The sequence below is a fragment of the Giraffa tippelskirchi genome, chromosome 13 (assembly GCF_054371585.1).
Source record: "Giraffa tippelskirchi isolate mGirTip1 chromosome 13, T2T-mGirTip1v1.2.pri, whole genome shotgun sequence".
Classification (NCBI taxonomy): Eukaryota; Metazoa; Chordata; class Mammalia; order Artiodactyla; family Giraffidae; genus Giraffa; species Giraffa tippelskirchi.
Window position 1 is genome coordinate 41,624,271 of NC_137287.1, and position 13,691 is coordinate 41,637,961.

At 41.8% G+C, this 13,691-nt stretch overlaps 1 protein-coding gene across 1 annotated transcript in view; it reads left to right on the forward strand.

Annotated features, from left to right (window-relative positions):
- Nucleotides 1-13,691, forward strand: part of LOC145530932 (ferroxidase HEPHL1-like) — a 56,680-nt gene that overhangs the window by 17,243 nt on the left and 25,746 nt on the right. Inside the window, 4 exon segments of the mRNA XM_081552278.1 lie at nucleotides 2,075-2,110; nucleotides 7,089-7,209; nucleotides 8,178-8,390; nucleotides 11,260-11,473. Of these exon segments, the coding sequence (XP_081408404.1) occupies nucleotides 2,075-2,110; nucleotides 7,089-7,209; nucleotides 8,178-8,390; nucleotides 11,260-11,473 (584 nt within the window).

The window sequence follows — 13,691 nt, forward strand, 5'->3', positions numbered from 1 at the left end:
CTGTTAAGGCCTTCGAATGATTGGATGAGGCTCACCCACGCTAGGGAGGGCGATCCGCTTCACTTAGTCGCTGAATCAGATGTTCATCTCATCCAAGCGCACCCTCATGGAAATAGCTAGAAAAAGGTTTGACCAAATATCTGAGCACCCCAACAAGCTGACACAAAATTAACCACTACTCAGGGTCCTATACCTACCTTCTAACCTCCTCCTGGGCTAATTTCCCCTTTCATAGACTCAGTTACCTTACAGATGACTCACAGATGATGAGGCTCTCCACCCAAATTCCTCTCAGTGGTTCCTTCACATCCTGTGTACAAACAACCACAGTTAATAACAGTTAACACCAGGTGCTTAGTATTTCCTAGAGGATGCGTCAAGTGCTTTGCCTATAGTATCAACTTGAACCCTCCAACAAATATGACGTAGGGACAACTCATAGCCTCATTTTGCAAATGAGGGAATTAGGACTTAGAGAAGACAAGTCATTTGTCTCAGTTGTCGTAACATGTAAGCAGAATGGCACAAGAACCCGATATCTTTCCAAATATATTTGATCTCTTATTCCTCCTCTAGTTTTAATATTTTATCTTGAGAAATCTTAAGCCTACATTGTTTCTTTCCATAGCCCATGATCTAAAACTATTGCCTTCTAAAACACCGTGTGATAAAAGCAGTAAGTGTACATAAGGTATAGTAAGAACATAAAGTATAACCTTACCTTCAATGAGGAATTAAGAAAGCATCACAGAGCTGGGACAGCTAAGCTGCCCCTTGAAGTTGGATTAGAGTGGCAGACCATCAAAGTTGAGGGAGAACACACATAAAGGACATAGGCCTGCTGAACACGGCAAGTTCAAATTGCTACAAGGATCTGGGGCTTGCCTTGGTTCAGGTGTCAGGAGGGAAGGGCCAAGAGATGAGGCTGAAAAGGTAGGCAGGGACCTATCACTGTGAATTACATTGTATTGTCCAGATTGAGAAGGAGAGAGATGTGATCAGATGGCACTGGTGAGGGTCCCTCTGGAGTAGACGACAGGATGAAGGGTAGATTGGGAGGGAGTCCGTTAGAGGTGGGAAGATGGTTGAGAGACAGAAAACACGGTTACCTCTCTGGTTCAGCTTTAAAGAAAAGTAGATTTTGACATTTCAGTATGCTGTGTGGTCAGTAATATTCAAAGAGATGGTTTAGGAATATCCACAGTGGGAATAAGTCACTCATTATCAACTCAAATTAATATAATTTAGCAAAGCCATGAATTACATGAATTCATTATCTCACTCAAAAACACGTATTAAGTGCCTAGTTTTCCAGGCATTTTTGTCAGAGCCGGGAATACAGAGAGATACCCCAAACTTCCCTACCCTATCAAAGCCTACATTACAGTGGGACAACAGTCAAAAATTTAAGTGCATACATAAAATATTTTAGGTGGAGATAAGTGATACGAAGAAGAGTAGAGTGTGGAAAAGTGAGTAAGTTTGCAGGCGGGAGGGAAGATGAGGGACTTTTAGCTAGGGTGGGGCGAGGGTGCTCCGAGGAGGTGATATTGGTGCAGGGAATGGAACAGAATAAGGGAGGGAGCCGGGCAAAACCTAGGAGAACCTTCTAGACAATGGGAACAGCATGTGTAAAGGTCTTGAGGCAGGAATGAAGTAGGTGTGTTCACAGAAGAGCAAAAGACCAGGGTGGCTGGAGTGAGCTAGGGGATGAGTACAAGGAGATGAGGTCAGAGAGGCCAAGGCCAGGACACAGAGCCTAGAGTGACAAAAATAACATGGTGGTGACCAGCCTGAGAACAGGAGTACCGCAGATTAGGAAAGCGTCTGAACAGGGACTTACTTCCTCTGAGGAGGTCACATGCGGAGGGAAAAGGATGTAATGGGGAAGATGAATTTATTGGGTGTACAACGAATTTATCAGAATCTTGATTTACAAAATGATCCAGTAAATCTATGGCTGATGTTGATCCTAATTTACTTTGTGTTACTTCGTGTTAACTTTGAAAGCGAAGCAGAGCTAAGAAGTCCTCCAAGCTATACTCTAATACGTTCATTTCTTTCTTCTCTGTAGAAAGGAATAGACAAGGAATTTTACCTACTAATTACAGTCTCTCTTTTTTTAAAATAAATTTATTTATTATTTATTTATTTTAGTTGGGGGCTAATTACTTTACAATACTGTAGTGGTTTTTGTCATACATTGACATGAATCAGCCCTGGGTTTACATGTGTTCCCCATCCTGAACCCCCCTCCCACCTCCCTCCCCATCCCATCCCTCTGGGTCATCCCATTGCCCCAGCCCTGAGCATTTTTCTCATGCATCGAACCTGGAATGGTGTTCTGTTTCACATATGATAATATACATGTTTCGATGCTATTCTCTCAGAACGTCCCACCCTCACCTTCTCCCTCAGAGTCCATAAGACTGTTCTATGCATCTGTGTCTCTTATTCTGTCTCGCATATAGGGTTATCATTACCATCTTTCAAATTCCATATATATGCATTAGTATACTGCATTGGTGTTTTTCTTTCTGGCTTACTTCATGCTGTATAATGGGCTCCAGTTTCATCCATCTCAATAGAACTGATTCAAATGTATTCTTTTTAATGGCTGAATAATATTCCATTGTGTATATGTACCACAGCTTCCTTATCCATTCGTCTGCTTATGGACATCTAGGTTGCTTCCATGTCCTGGCTATTATAAACAGTGCTGCGATGAACATTGGGGTACACGTGTCTCTTTCAATTCTGGTTTCCTCAGTGTGTATACCCAGCAGTGGGATTGCTGGGTCATATGGCACTTCTATTCCCAGTTTTTTAAGGCATCTCCACACTGTTCTCCACAGTGGCTGTACTAGTTTGCAATCCCACGAACAGTGTAAGAGGGTTCCCTTTTCTCCACACCCTCTCCAGCATTTATTGCTTGTAGACTTTTGGATACCAGCCATTCTGACTGGCGTGAAACGGTACCTCATTGTGGTTTTGATTTGCATTTCTCTAATAATGAGTGATGTTGAGCATCTTTTCATGTGTTTGTCAGCCATCTGTATGTCTTCTCTGGAGAAATGTCTGTTTAGTTCTTTGGCCCATTTTTTGATTGGGTCGTTTATTTTTCTGGAATTCAGCTGCAGGAGGAGTTGCTTGTATATTTTTGAGATTAATTGTTTGTCTGTTGCTGCGTTTGCTATTATTTTCTCCCATTCTGAAGGCTGTCTTTTCACTTTGCTTATAGTTTCCTTTGTTGTGCAAAGCTTTTAAGTTTAATTAGGGCCCATTTGTTTATTTTTGCTTCTATTTCCAATATTCTGGGAGGTGGGTCATAGAGGATCCTGCTGTGGTTTATGTCAGAGAGTGTTTTGCCTATGTTTTCCTCTAGGAGTTTTATAATTTCTGGTCTTACATTTAGATCTTTAATCCATTTTGAGTTTATTATTGTGTATGGTGTTAGAAAGTATTCTAGTTTCATTCTTTTACAAGTGGTTGACCAGTTTTCCCAGCACCACTTGTTAAAGAGATTGTCTTTTCTCCATTGTATATTCTTGCCTCGTTTGTCGAAGATAAGGTGTCCATAGGTGCGTGGATTTATCTCTGGGCTTTCTATTTTGTTCCATTGATCTATATTTCTGTCTTTGTGCCAGTACCATACTGTCTTGATGACTGTGGCTTTGTAGTAGAGCCTGAAGTCAGGCAGGTTGATTCCTCCAGTTCCATTCTTCTTTCTCAAGATTGCTTTGGCTATTCGAGGTTTTTTATATTTCCATAGAAATTGTGAAATTATTTGTTCTAGTTCTGTGAAAAATACCATTGGTAGCTTGATAGGGATTGCATTGAATCTATAGATTGCTTTGGGTAGTATACTCATTTTCACTATATTGATTCTTCTGATCCATGAACACGGTATATTTCTCCATCTGTTTGTGTCCTCTTTGATTTCTTTCATCAGTGTTTTATAGTTATCTATGTATAAGTCTTTTGTTTCTTTAGGTAGATATATTCCTAAGTATTTTATTCTTTTTGTTGCAATGGTGAATGGCATTGTTTCCTTAATTTCTCTTTCTATTTTCTCATTATGAGTATATAGGGATGCAAGGGATTTCTCTGTGTTAATTTTATATCCTGCAACTTGACTATATTCATTGATTAACTCTAGTAAGTTTCTGGTAGAATCTTTAGGGTTTTCTATGTAGAGGATCATGTCATCTGCAAACAGTGAGAGTTTCACTTCTTCCTTTCCTATCTGGATTCCTTTTATTTCTTTTTCAGCTCTGATTGCTGTGGCCAAAACTTCCAAAACTATGTTGAATAGTAGTGGTGAAAGTGGGCACCCTTGCCTTGTTCCTGACTTGAGGGGAAATGCTTTCAATTTTTCACCATTGAGGATAATGTTTGCTGTGGGTTTTTCATATATAGCTTTTATTATGATGAGGTATGTTCCTTCTATTCCTGCTTTCTGAACGGTTTTTATCATAAATGGCTGTTGAATTTTGTCCAAGGCTTTTTCTGCATCTATTGAGATAATCATGGTTTTTTTCTTTCAATTTGTTAATGTGGTGTATTACATTGATTGATTTGCGGATATTAAAGAAACCTTGCATTCCTGGGATAAAGCCCACTTGGTCATGATGTATGATCTTTTTAATATGATGTTGGATTCTGTTTGCTAGAATTTTATTAAGGATTTTTGTATCTATGTTCATCAGTGATATTGGCCTGTAGTTTTCTTTTTTTGTGGCATCTTTGTCTGGTTTTGGAATTAGGGTGATGGTGGCCTCATAGAATGAGTTTGGAAGTTTACCTTCTGCAATTTTGTGGAAGAGTTTGAGTAGGATAGGTGTTAGCTCTTCTCTAAATTTTTAGTAGAATTCAGGTGTGAAGCCATCTGGTCCTGGGCTTTTGTTTGCTGGAAGATTTCTGATTACAGTTTCGATTTCCGTGCTTGTGATGGGTCTGTTAAGATCTTGTGTTTCTTCCTGGTTCAGTTTTGGAAAGGTATACTTTTCTAAGAATTTATCCATTTCTTCCAAGTTGTCCATTCTATTGGCATATAGTTGTTGGTAGTCGTCTCTTATGATCCTTTGTATTTCTGTGGAGTCTGTTGTGATCTCTACATTTTCATTTCTAATTTTGTTGATTTCATTCTTCTCCCTTTGTTTCTTGATGAGTCTGGCTAATGGTTTGTCAATTTTGTTTATCTTCTCAAAAAACCAGCTTTTAGTTTTGTTGATTTTTACTATGGTCTCTTTTGTTTCTTTTGCATTTATTTCTGCCCTAATTTTTAAGATTTCTTTCCTTCTACTAACCCTGGGATTCTTTCTTCCTTTCTTCCTTCTCTAGTTGCTTTAGGAGTAGAGTTAGGGTATTTATTTGATTTTTTTCTTGTTTCTTGAGGTACGCCTGTATTGCTATGAACCTTCCCCTTAGCATTGCTTTTACCGTGTCCCATAGGTTTTGGGTTGTTGTGTTTTCATTTTCATTCAATATATACAACAACAACGAAAAAACAGATTCACAGATCTAGAGAACAAACCTAATGGTTATCGGTGGGGAGAGGGAAGGGTGAAGGGGTAAGATAGGGCTATGGGATTAAGAAAAAAATACTACTGTGAATAAAATAAATCAGCTACAAGGGTATATTGTACAACATATGGAAATATTGCCATTATTTTATATTAACTTTAAATGGAGTATAATCATAAACATATTGAATCACCATATTGTATACTTAAAACTAATGTAATATTATAAATCAAATACGTTTCAATAAAAATTTCTTTCAGTGCCTAAAGCAAACATGGCAAGATAACAGACCTTGTTTCAGGACCAAGCATAGCATCTATTTATTGCCTTTAAAACATTATGAGAAAATAATGAAGTAGCCTTCCCCTTCTCTCCCAAAGAAGTACAAAAAAAAAGTCTCTCTTTCTCCCACGGAAGTCCAAAAATGTTCAAGGTTCCAAGTGACCCACAGCACCAGCTCAGACTTCTGTGGTCTCGGATGCTCTGTTCCAACTGAACCCCTTCTTGGACCAATGGAAAACAAGGAACAATGCACTTTCAACGTCATCTTCTACAAAAAAAAATTTGTTATAACTGAAGACAACAAAATTTGTTCCCAACTTTTCTAATAGCCAATAAAAAGTTAAACAAAGCTATAAATTAGGAAACATAGCAATTCCTTAATGGAAAAGCTAGGCTGCAAAAGGGATCTATATACAGAGAAGTTTGTATATAGAAAACAGAAAACAACCTAATGGATCATGTCAAATCCAGTCCCTTCCTGGTTTGGCAATTTGAAACACGTGTATATTTTAAGCCTGCAGAATATGTCATGTTTAAGGCAAAATTCAAGGAAATTATGTATTTAGTTCAAGCTTCACAAATTAAATTTTGTCTCCAGTCTTGCTTGCATGGGTAGGAGAAAGTTGGCCACAATACCAAAGAGAAAATGCCTTACATGGCATACAATGTTTGCATCGCTCGTGTTATCCAGTGTGTGTTCCAATCTGCCTGTTGAATATATAAATGCATTAATGAATGTTCCAGAAAAAGAGGCTTTTCCGGAGGGGGTGAGGGCATGCCACACAGCTTTGCGGTATCTTAATTCCCTGACCTGGCCCTCCAGCAGTGAGAATATGGAATCCTAACTACTGGCTCACCAGGGAATTCCCAGGAAAGATAAGGGTTAAACTGAAGTTCCAAGGCAACAGAGAATTCTCTACCAGCCAGCCAAGGACTAAATTGTTAGCACTACAGCTTACAATGGGATGGGGAGGGAGGTGGGAGGGGGGTTTGGGGTGGGGAACACGTGTACACCCATGGCTGATTCATGTCAATGTATGGCAAAACCCACTACAATATTGTAAAGAAATTAGCCTCCAATTAAAATAAATAAATTAAAAAAAATTTACAATGATACCTCTTTAACATTCAATGGACAAGACAGTTTATTTGCAACAGCATGATCAAAGATTTTCTTCAGAAAGGGTGATATTCTTCTCAGCAGCTCTAGGGCTTCTTGGGATTTCTGCTAATAATTCCAGACATTTGAGTAAAATTACCAAACACCACTCATTCCGCAGATAAAGAAACAAAAGGTAATTTTATTTGACAATGAGATTCTAACAGGAGACCATTTATGTGTGTGGTGGATGGGCCGTAGAAGGAGTGGAGTCGGGGGTGTCTCTCTCCGGGATATCAAGCGTGAGACACAATTAGGCGCAGTCACCCCTGAGTGTACTCAGTCAGACAGTCATCCCCCAGAGGGGGCGCGTGTAGCCACTGTCAGTGGATTGAGGTTGATGTCAAAGAGAAAAGCAATTTGCATTTCTGGAGGTACAAAGACTTTTCATATCTAAGTGATCATTATTCAAAGCCTTGTCAGTTATTTTACTGACACTGGAAAATCAAAATTAGCATAAGGCAAGATTATTTATTCAAGGGCTAACCTCTTAAAACTTAGTGTCCCTTCCCCACTCCTCAAATCCCTCTTCACTAACCAGACATGCAAATATAATGTCAATCAATTGCAAGTCTTTCAAGTGAGGCAAGATCCATAAAATCAGTGAAGGGATGTCTGATAATTTCTTGAATGAAATGCAAAGCCATTGGCAAATGAGGATCTGACAGAATTAAATAAATAACTGAGGAAAAGACACTTAACAAGGGAGATGACAGGATAAGAACCTTAAAAGAAAATGACTTCCATATCAAGAGTTTTAAAAAAAGACTTTGGGGAAATTCAAGAAATCTGTAAATATTTTTTGAAGGATGATGCTCTTTATAATCTGCAAAACTAAAATGTGAAATGAAGGATATTATATAATGCTATCAAATAATTTTGTCAGAAAAAAATTGCTTCAGAAAACAACCTGTTTATTTCTTATTAATTCTTAGAATTCATGTCCTGTGTATACATTGTTAAATAGAACAGTTTCACAGTTTTGGTGTATTTTCATTATTCATTATTAATTTCAGTCTCCATCTAAATTTGATACACCACCTGACTTTTTCCCAGTACTCTTTATTCTCTGATAACAGGATCTTCTGTAAATTTTGAACGTGAACACCACTGCCCCCCATATGCACCGATAACCTTTCACTAAGGTGATGTGTTGTCAGTACATCTACAAAATAACCGTGGGCTCTGCTCTCCTTTTCCTTCCATGTAGCTATCAATGGCTACACGTATGGCAACCAGCCAGGCCTAACCATGTGCAAAAAGGATAGAGTCTCCTGGCACCTGATTGGAATGGGCACCGACACGGACATGCATGGAGTTGATTTTCAAGGGCACACCATCCACCTGCGAGGGACTCACCGTGACTCCTTGGCCCTGTTTCCTCACGTCTCCACAACGGCATTCATGCAGCCAGACTGTGCAGGTAAACTTGGCAGGGCCAGCTCAGGTGGCCAGATGCCTATCTTCCGGCAGGTACTCTTAGGGTCTTCCCTCAGAAGAAACTGGTTGAATTTGGGCACTTCTGAGTGTGCAGAAGGAAATATAGCCTTGATTAGAATCAGAGAATCCTGACTGTTGTATTTCAAACACATAATGTGAAGGACAGAGGAAAAGCATGTAATAACACCCATAAAGCAGAAGTAGGAGTCGCCTAAATGACCTGGCCTCACAAATCCTAGGAGAATGCTCTTGATTTATATCCGTGAACAATTCAGCCCCAAGAAAGAGTATTTTTGTTTGCTTGTTTATTCTCTTTCAACACAAACTTCATCTTAGTTGCTGCTCGGAAGCATCAACCAGACACGAGCTGCCTGGTGTTTGCCTCCAGGTTGTAGATGTGAACTTGTCTCCCTTCTCTAGAGATCGATAGTGGTCTCTTGATGAGTCCAAACAGGGACTTGCCTATTGTCATTCTCTCGGGTGCCCGGAAAGCAAGCTCTGTTGGATCCGGAGTCCTGGAGAGCCCATTGAAGTGCTAGTACCCATCCCTTCTCTTAGAGATTAACAAGTTAATTAGGTCACTGGGGCATTTTAATAAAAGATAAAGAGTAATATATGGCCACATATGCTCTCTCATGAAAAATAAGAATAGTAAGTGCTGTGGATGTTCAACATGTTTCTCCAAACCAACTTTTTCGTTGGTCTTAAAATGAAACCAATATGCTACTCAAGATAAGTACTTGCCTGCTCGGTCTCCTTTATGAATAGGTATTTACTTCTTTCCTTCACCCTGGAACTGCGTTTTAGATGCTACTCTCTGTCACTGGTTAAGAATTTGAGACTTGAGGGGAAAAAAAGTCAAAGAGAAAAGGAGATAGAGCTTTTCAAAGCTACTCTTTTCCATTAACAAGTAGTAAATATGACTTACATCACTTCTTTACACGTTAAACATTTCTACGTGAAACAAATCTAAAATTGTAAGTCATCAAAGAAATACATAGTAAACATATGGACCCTGGGAGCCACCTAACCCCGCCTCAGCATTCACTTCTGGATACTGTGAGTGTAAATGCATCTTTTCTCCATGATTTTACATTCAGTTATCTGGTTGAGAGAGGAAAAGTCTTCATGACTTACCTACCAAATAAAATACATGGATTTTTAAAGAAAGAAAAATAAAAGCAAAACAAAAGAGGCTTGAGCTTCAAAACTTTCGCCAAACAGGCTCAGACTAGGAGCTCCATGAATCCTTGCCTTGTAAGCTGCTAGTATTCAACCTTTCTATATTAATTGATTGATCAATTATGAATCACCCCAAGGGATGCCTTTGGAACAATTGCTTTTTAAAAATTCACTCTTCAAGACCAAAGAGGGGACAAGAGGGAAACAGCCAAATAGTTTTAATCCATAGAAACAGCATTCAAAGCTAGAGATGGCTGGAATAATTTTAGGGACATGGTTACTTACTCATGGGCCCTACAGGCTTCTAAAGAGCTACATGACAATGCTTTCCAGTTTATGTCTGGTGTTGAGTATAAATCAGTGAGTGCTGAAAAGCTGAGTCCTTTCATCAATTGCCATCCCATCCTCTAAGCTAAAAGGGGTACCCAAACATGGGTAGAGTAGCCTGTCAGCTGAAAGTCAAACATTTCCTCTTTGATCTTTTTTTTTAAAACCACTTTATTGATGTGTGACTGAAACGCAAAAAGCTGTATATTTAATACATGTAAATTGATGAGTGTGGAAATAGTATGCATCTGTGAAAATATCACCATAATCAAGGCTTTAAGCTTCTCTTTGTTCTTAGAAAAGAAAATTCCTCCTCTGTTGAAGGGATGATGAGCACACAGATAGTGGGCTGCCTGGAGCCCAGCACAGGCAGAGGAAGCTCTGGCCTCCTCTGTTGTCAGAAGGGTCTTCTCTTTGTTTTTACAGAGGGTCACCGTTTGTGCCTGGGCGTGCTGGGGTACCCTATGAACCAATGGTTTGGGCTCATCCTCCTGAAGGGATAATTTGGCAATATTTGGACATGATAGATGCTGTCTCTTGTGCATTGTAGATAGTTAATGAGACCCACACTCTCATTCACCTCTGAGAACAGAGCCAACTAGAGGAGAAGATTTGTTGATCCAATAATTTCCCTGAGTTAACATCTTCCAGTAATTTGATTTTATATGGTTTTATTGTGAATTAAATTAAAATATGTATATCTGATGCCAAGGCATCTAGAACATTCAGCTTAAAAAATCATATACTTCTCAGATATGATGGTTGCTATTTCTTTTTCCTTTTCATCTGGCATAATGTAGACCTACCACTGGAAATGAGACCCTCCTCTGCTCAAGGGCTTAATGAAAACATACATTTAGCTTTAAGAGTAATAGCTTATTTGTACATTGCACCTTATAGCTTATGAAAGCCTTTAGGGCAAAAGACATGACTTCAGAAGCCTGACCTAATTTGAACTTTGTCTAGACAGGTCATTAGTTCCTTTTAAACTGGGCTGGGAGAAGATACCCATCAATGATTTTTCCAGGAGTGACTATCCTCTCATAGATGTGTACAATAGAGGAGACCCAGAGAAATCATTTCTTGGCAGTAACTTTGCAAGTTTCTTTTTTATTTGTTTTTGGACATGACAGATGAATTTCAGATGGTATTTTTTCCCCCCATACGTAAATATATTTACAAGTAATTTATTCCTCTTAGGATCTGATTTTTAAATGCTATAGAAGGTTGATATCTTAAAAATCCACCTGACCGGTTATTTTGCAAGAATTACGGAGGTTTGCTAGCAAACCAAAAGCAAACTCTGGAGCATCGCTCTGAACGCCAAGCCATGTCTCTTCCAGGCGTCTTCAGGGTCTTTTGCTCCACCCTGCACCACTTGGCGAGAGGCGTGCATCAGATATATGAGGTCAGCAGCTGCGGCAATAAGGACTCTCCCGAGCAGCCCTATGGGATGATAAGACCCTTTTACATCGCCGCTGAAGAGGGAGAATGGGATTATGCCCCTAACAAAAACTGGGAGTTCGAAAAGCAGCACTTGGACGCAGGAGGGGAAAGGTACCACAGGCCGAGCTGCCGCCATCTCCGGGGTGGGATCGCACAGGTGCGTGGACTTTCGGCAAACGCGGGACCTAAAAGGGCCCCGGGTGTTGTCTGCCCAGCCCTGGCAGACAGACATGTCACCCAGGAACACGAAAGCCTAGGCACGTTGCCGTCCCCCTCCGAGGGAGCGGTCTGAAGCCAGTCTGATCCCCAGGAGGCTGGTGGGCCACGCACGTGGGTCTGAGCGAGCGCGGGGGAGGGTCCGCGCAGGGGCTCGCCCCTGGGGGGCCCGGGGGACGCTGTGCGGAGACGCGGGGCCGCTGCGCAGAGCTGGGGGGCGGTGGGGAGCGGGGCGCTGTAGATGGGCCGGGGTCGGGGGCCGCCGGCAGCCAGCCACTGGCCGCGGGGACACCCGAGGAGCGGGGGGAGCGCAGAGCCCCGGGCTGGGGCAGGAAGGGCAGGTCCCCTTGTTGGCCTGGTCCCCAGAGCATCCGCGAGGCTGGCCCTCCTGTGGAGGCGCTGCCCGTGCCGAGCCCCGAGGAATCCGCAGGCTCGAGGACCCTGCGCGCTGCTGAGTGCGGGTGCCCTCCGGCCTGGCCTTCAGGGCTGAACTGTCTGGGGGGCAGGCCTGCAGGCCTCCTCCCCGGGGTTAGCACCTTCTGCCTGGGTGGCACCGCCTCCTGTATGCAGGTGAGGACTGGTTCCCTCAGTCAGTGGCAGAGGTGGAGTTGAACACTGACCTTTTTGAAGGTCAAATCCGTGCTCTCATCACCATGCCATGCTGACGTTCATGCCCCGTTCCTCTTTGATATTTATTATCACACTTCCCTTGCCCTTCTTCCCCAGCCTTCGTGCAGACCTTCCGTGGTTATGACCCCCACCAACTCCTCTACACTAGCTATTAGGAATCATAACCTGTTCTGTTTTTCTTACTCGGCCTGTTTTGAGGGTTCAGGCTCATGGAAAGAGTATAATGCTGCCACCTTGTGGATAAATGAAGAAACAAAATCACTCTTCACTTCAGTTTTAAAAAGTTTTAAAAGATTTGCCTCAAGGGCAGGATGATTTAACATTCATTCAAAGATTCACCAGGTTTCCCTGGTAGTTCAGCTGGTAGAGAACCCACCTGCAATGCAGGACACCCTGGTTCAATCCCTGTGTTGGGAAGACCCGCTGGAGAAGGGGTAGGCAACCCACTCCAGTATTCTTGGGCTTCCCTGGTGGCTCAGAGAGTCAAGAATCCACCTGCAATGTGGGAGACTCGGGTTTGATCCCTGGGTTGCGAACATCCCTTGGGAAGGGCTGCTGCTGCGAAGTCGCTTCAGTCATGTCCGACTCTGTGTGACCCCATAGACGGCAGCCCACCAGACTCCTCTGTCCCTGGGATTCTCCAGGCAGGAATACTGGAGTGGGTTGCCATTTCCTTCTCCCATGCATGCATGCATGCTAAGTCGCTTCAGTCAAGTCCGACTCTGTGCCACCCTATGGACAGCAGCCCTCCAGGCTCCTCTGTCCACAGGATTCTCCAGGCAAGAATACTGGAGTGGGTTGCCTGGATGGGTAGCCCTTCCCAGGGAGAAGGAAATGGCAACCCACTCCAGTATTCTTGCCTGGAGAATCCTGTGGACAGAGGAGCCTGGCAGGCTACAGTCCATGCGGTCGCACACAGTTGGACACGACTGAGTGACTTTCACTTCACTTCACTTCAGTTATTCACCAACACGTTTTGTTAAACCAGACATGCCCCCTGCCAAAGTAGAGGTGCTTATACAAGTTAAAGATGGGTAATTCAGTATAAAGTGAAATGAATACTAATTTGGTCTTTTCTAAAATAATTATTTCATTAACAGGCTGCTATCTCTGAAGACATTATTGTATAATAATTGTCACATGTGCAGTCCTAACCCATGAGTGTGTAAGAAATATATCCTTCATTATTTTCTTGAAACTCAGTGTAATTTCTGTTTTCAGCCCCATCCCTCCAGGCTGGCAGAAAGAGCTAGCTTTAATCTTCTGGGACTGTCTTTCAAGCTTCTTAGAGAGATAGAGGGCAGTGGGTGTGTCTGCACCCTGTCCCTGCTATTCTGGTCTTGCCCATAAATAAATGACAACAAAGTGAAATGAGAGCATTTCCACCTATTAAAAATACAACAGAAGAGCCACAACCACAGTCTTCTAGATCAGCACTAATATAGTAGACTGCACCCATACTTGGCTACAGAACACTTGTAAT